The sequence below is a fragment of the Ricinus communis genome, chromosome 2 (assembly GCF_019578655.1).
Source record: "Ricinus communis isolate WT05 ecotype wild-type chromosome 2, ASM1957865v1, whole genome shotgun sequence".
Classification (NCBI taxonomy): domain Eukaryota; kingdom Viridiplantae; phylum Streptophyta; class Magnoliopsida; order Malpighiales; family Euphorbiaceae; genus Ricinus; species Ricinus communis.
This window is the reverse complement of record NC_063257.1, coordinates 4,382,803-4,387,390: the sequence shown is the minus strand read 5'-3', so window position 1 is coordinate 4,387,390 and position 4,588 is coordinate 4,382,803. Positions and strand designations below refer to the sequence as shown.

Below are 4,588 nucleotides of genomic sequence, written 5' to 3'. Positions count from 1 at the left end.
TTAATTATTTAATTTAAAATATAAAATATCAATTTATATATATTATTTTTTATTTGTTGTACATTACATATTTAATTTAAATAAAAATAAGCCAATAGAATAATCAAGTTCTCATCACTTATTTAGCACACATGGGTATGCAATTATGAGAAACATTGAGTATATTTTTGTAATTTTTCAAACAGTTAAATGTATGATCATTATAATTATTATAATCATTATTATTATTGTTATTATTATTATTATTATACTGAGATTCCAAATGGCTGTGAGATGTAAAAAACGTATAATACACAATATTAAATATAAGACATTATGTGTAAAGAATTACTTTAATATTCAAATTAGTATTTGAGAGAAACTAAAAATATTATTATATAAAAGGTGAGAATTCTATTACTCATGTGCTTAAGTGAATTTCCAAAATGGAACCACTTTGTAGGGAGAGTTTCTATCACTGTTATTAAAAAAAAATTATTCAATCTCAGTATATATTTTTATTTATATATTAAATAGATAGACAATTGATATAATTTATTAATTTTAAATTATAAAATATGTTTCATTCTTAATATTTAATACTCATAACATGTATCAATTTTATATTTGTTATGATGTGTACGTCAAATTTAAATAAAAATTTTATTATTATTATTATTGGTTTTTTTCTCTTTTAATGAAGAGAGAGAAACGTGGCAAATCCCCTGATTTGTCAATTTTTCATCAATTCATACTACTTTATTAGTTCTTTGTTGTACTAGTTTTTGATTTCTTTTTTATTTGATAAAAACTATGACTCATTAGACTAATAATTTTTGTCATGTGTATCTATGAGGTCATACAATTCTAATACATATGTTTGCCGTGTCATTTAATTTAACCCGTTATAACAATTTATTATAATTATTAAAATATTTTTATTTATAAATAAAAAGGGCCTAAAAGAATCATCAAAATAAAAAAGAAAAAAAAAACTTGAATCTTTTTTAAATCAATAGACATTAAGATAAACATAACTTTTCAGTGACGTGGAACTATGACCTAAAAGAGATGGTAATGGGATGTTGCCAACTCTCTCCCATCCGGTGGAAAACTTCTAATTAGCAAAATAATCCATTATTATAAGTAGACATGCACGGTCCCGTATTCAATTGCCTCATCTTCTCATTTGTCTCTTTCCTCTTCTGTTCATTGCACTGAGATCCTGATAAACCAACAAACAGCTCATGTTCTTGCCAATTGTACACGTCTATTTCTCACCATACCTCGTTTTCTTGAACTGAGATTGTTTAACCATATGTATATAGTGTCACAACATTGATCAAGGGAAGGGTAGAAAACAGACAATGACTCAAACAAGTGCAGGATTACGGAGACTGGTGCAATCTTTGCAACTTGGTTCTTTTCAATCGAAGGTAAGTCTTGACGCTTCCTACTGCTTCATCAATATATTTTAATTCTCGCAGGTCCTAAGCCATCCAGAATTTTAGCAAATTACTAACATATAATATGTATTCGATACACATTTCGTAGTGTTAATTAAGATTATTAACCATGTCCTCTTCCTGCTTTTTAAGAAAAAACAAAAATATGGTCATCCCGACATCAGATTTGAAACTGAAGCAGGATAAAAACAGGGAGTTAAACCACAGAATAATTTACATACTTACGTTCAGAAAGTTTCCAAGTTATAGTTTTTCCATCTATGCTAAATTTTTAATATTTTGGTAACCGAGATTTTGACAGAAAAGCAGGGGTCTACCCCTTTCCTAGCTATAAGCTTAGTATATTCTTCAGACCATTTGCTAGTTATCAGTATTCTGACTTTGATCCCAAGTTCCCACAGCTTAATTCGCAGTAGCTAGTTGTACTAATAAGGTTATAGTACCGCATGTGTTTTTGGGCATAGCAAGTGTATCTGTTGACTACTTTTTATAAAACAATTTTTATCATGAACACTAGCTTTTGAGTGCGAGAGCTCTGTCTTTTTCGTTCAATACAAAGAACTCATCCCTTAATTTGCATGTTTCCTGTAGCTTGGAGCTTACTTTAACTGTGCATCTTCTCTGGAACAAATTTGTGATCATAACTTCAGTGGCGATGAATATGCTGATGTTGATTGGGACAATCTTGGATTTGGTCTCAAGCCAACTGATTATATGTACGTAATGAAATCTTCCAAAGAAGGGCAGTTTGAGCAAGGACAGCTACATCGCTATGGCAACATTGAGTTGAGTCCTTCTTCAGGAATCTTAAACTATGGGCAGGCAAGCACAACTTCATTTCGTTTGCAGGATTCAGGCTTCATTGAATGAATTACTAACTTGTATATTTCCAAACCAATGTGTAATTAGGGACTCTTTGAAGGTACAAAAGCATATAGAAAAGAAGATGGAGGCCTTCTCCTATTCCGTCCTGATCAAAACGCTACCCGAATGAAGATTGGTGCTGAAAGAATGTGCATGCCTTCTCCTTCCATAGAACAGTTTGTCGATGCAGTAAAACAAACTGCCATTGCTAACAAGCGTTGGGTGATAATATTTAATTACCTTTTTACTCTCCTCTCTAGATCTTGATGATACAATAGATAGAACTAATTAAATTTACGACTTTGTGTAATTAAACAGATTCCTCCTACAGGGAAAGGGACTTTATATATCAGGCCATTGCTCATGGGCAGCGGTCCTGTATTAGGTGTGGCACCAGCACCCGAATACACATTCCTGGTATATGCTTCCCCTGTTGGTAATTACTTTAAAGATGGCTTTGCACCCTTAAATTTGTATATTGAAGACGAATACCACCGCGCATCTCGTGGCGGAGTTGGAGGAGTAAAAACAATCAGCAATTATGCCCCAGTAAGTAATTCCTGCTGTCATCTAGCTAGTAAATTCTGAAGACTTTATCCAATAGCGTGTGCTGGCTTTAATTTTGTAGGTTCTAAAAGCAATAAATAGAGCAAATAAAAGAGGGTTTTCTGATGTGTTGTACCTTGACGCTTTGAATAAGAAATATTTGGAGGAAGTCTCATCTAGTAACATTTTCCTTGTCAAGGTATATATCAGCTTAAATTATATCATTTTCTATTTCAGTTTAAAATTCCATTACTACATAGTCTCATCTCCTGCTTTGTTTTGTAAACTTATCAGGGCAATGTAATTTCAACTCCTGCTACAAATGGTACTATTCTTCCAGGGATCACCAGAAAAAGCATCATAGAAATTGCACAAGATCTTGGTTACGAGGTGATTGTCATGTACCTTTTGGACAGACAAAAAATGTACCTATTTAACAAGAAACCTGATAGGTTTATACTATTTCTTTTGACAAATGCATTCATTCCTGACAACCAAAAATATTCTCGGTATGCGTCAGGTGGAAGAACGAGCTATTCCGGTTGATGACTTGATCAATGCAGATGAAGTTTTTTGCACTGGAACTGCTGTAGTTGTTGCTCCTGTTGGCAGTATTACTCATCAAGATAAAAGGTGACTGATATTGTGTTTCCATTCCATGCTGCTATGAGACTTTTAATTTCCGAAAGAAGAATCTAAAAAAAAAAAAAAAATAGCAAGCATCAAATATTTACTTCTACTTAAATGATTTGGTTCTCTTACAAAAAGAATATCATCATATATGCAGAATGGAATACAGAACAGGTGGTCAATCTGTATCCTGGAAGCTGTACTCAGATCTTGTAGGAATACAGATGGGTCTAATCAAGGATAAGAAGGGATGGACAATTGAAGCTACTTCCATTGACCAAAACATTCGTGGCCCTCTAGAAGACGACTCGGCCGTAAAATTTGAGGATTTCATTGAAAAGTCTCGAAATTCAATCTGGTTTCGAAATGAGAGGAATTAGAAGGAAGAGAGGTATTCTTCTATATTCACCGAATAAATGTATACTTATTAATTCCTATGCCTGTAAAAGAGCATTAGTTCCAAAAGACATGGGAAAGACTACGCAAACTAATGATTACAAGTTTATACAGCGGGCATAAACCATATAAAGGTTTATATCTAATGACAAGACTTCTAGTAAGTGAGGCAGCAGGGAGAGCTTCCACTGATTCCTTGCCTTCCTTCTTATTTTCTTTTTGGTTTTGGCTTCCTAAAGTTTGATATTTGTTTTCATATGTTATTTGGGCAGAAATTGGGGAATTTATGAACACCCCTTCAGCTTTGGCATATCCTGCAATTACATTTCTTATTTTTTAATAATATATACTTTCATTTTTCGTGTTAATTAAGTGTTAGTATTGTATGATATTATTGAGCTATAAAATTTATTCAGTTCTTCATTTTTATTATTTTTTTAAGTATGAAATTTTTTTTTTAGATAGACAAAAATAAATTGTTAGTACTTTTTTCTAATTTAGATGAAAAATATTTTTATTTCTTTTTAAAATAAATTTCTATTTAATATAGACTTATATAAAAATAAAAATATCATTCTAAATTAATAAAATATGATGTCTCATTACTTTTATCAATTTAATATCGAATTTTTTTTACTTATGACTATGGGTACTATACTTTTCCCAAAAAGTACTTCATTATTACACCTCTTCTAATATTTATTTCA

General features: G+C 31.5%; 1 protein-coding gene across 2 annotated transcripts; it reads left to right on the top strand.

The window, feature by feature from the left end:
* Positions 1 to 927: 927 nt before the first annotated feature.
* On the top strand, positions 928 to 4,249 carry LOC8265234 (branched-chain-amino-acid aminotransferase 2, chloroplastic-like). 2 transcript variants are annotated; one of them, XM_048371421.1, is made up of 9 exons: positions 928 to 1,415; positions 2,037 to 2,267; positions 2,355 to 2,531; positions 2,628 to 2,858; positions 2,938 to 3,054; positions 3,150 to 3,245; positions 3,376 to 3,488; positions 3,643 to 3,876; positions 3,996 to 4,249. In XM_048371421.1, exons 1-8 carry the CDS (start codon positions 1,347 to 1,349, stop codon positions 3,863 to 3,865), a joined length of 1,257 nt encoding a protein of 418 aa, XP_048227378.1. In that variant the 5' UTR covers positions 928 to 1,346; the 3' UTR covers positions 3,866 to 3,876; positions 3,996 to 4,249. The 2 variants fall into 2 exon arrangements, with proteins under 2 accessions (XP_048227378.1, XP_048227377.1); XM_048371420.1 differs by having other exon boundaries at positions 932 to 1,415; positions 3,643 to 4,249.
* Positions 4,250 to 4,588: the final 339 nt, after the last annotated feature.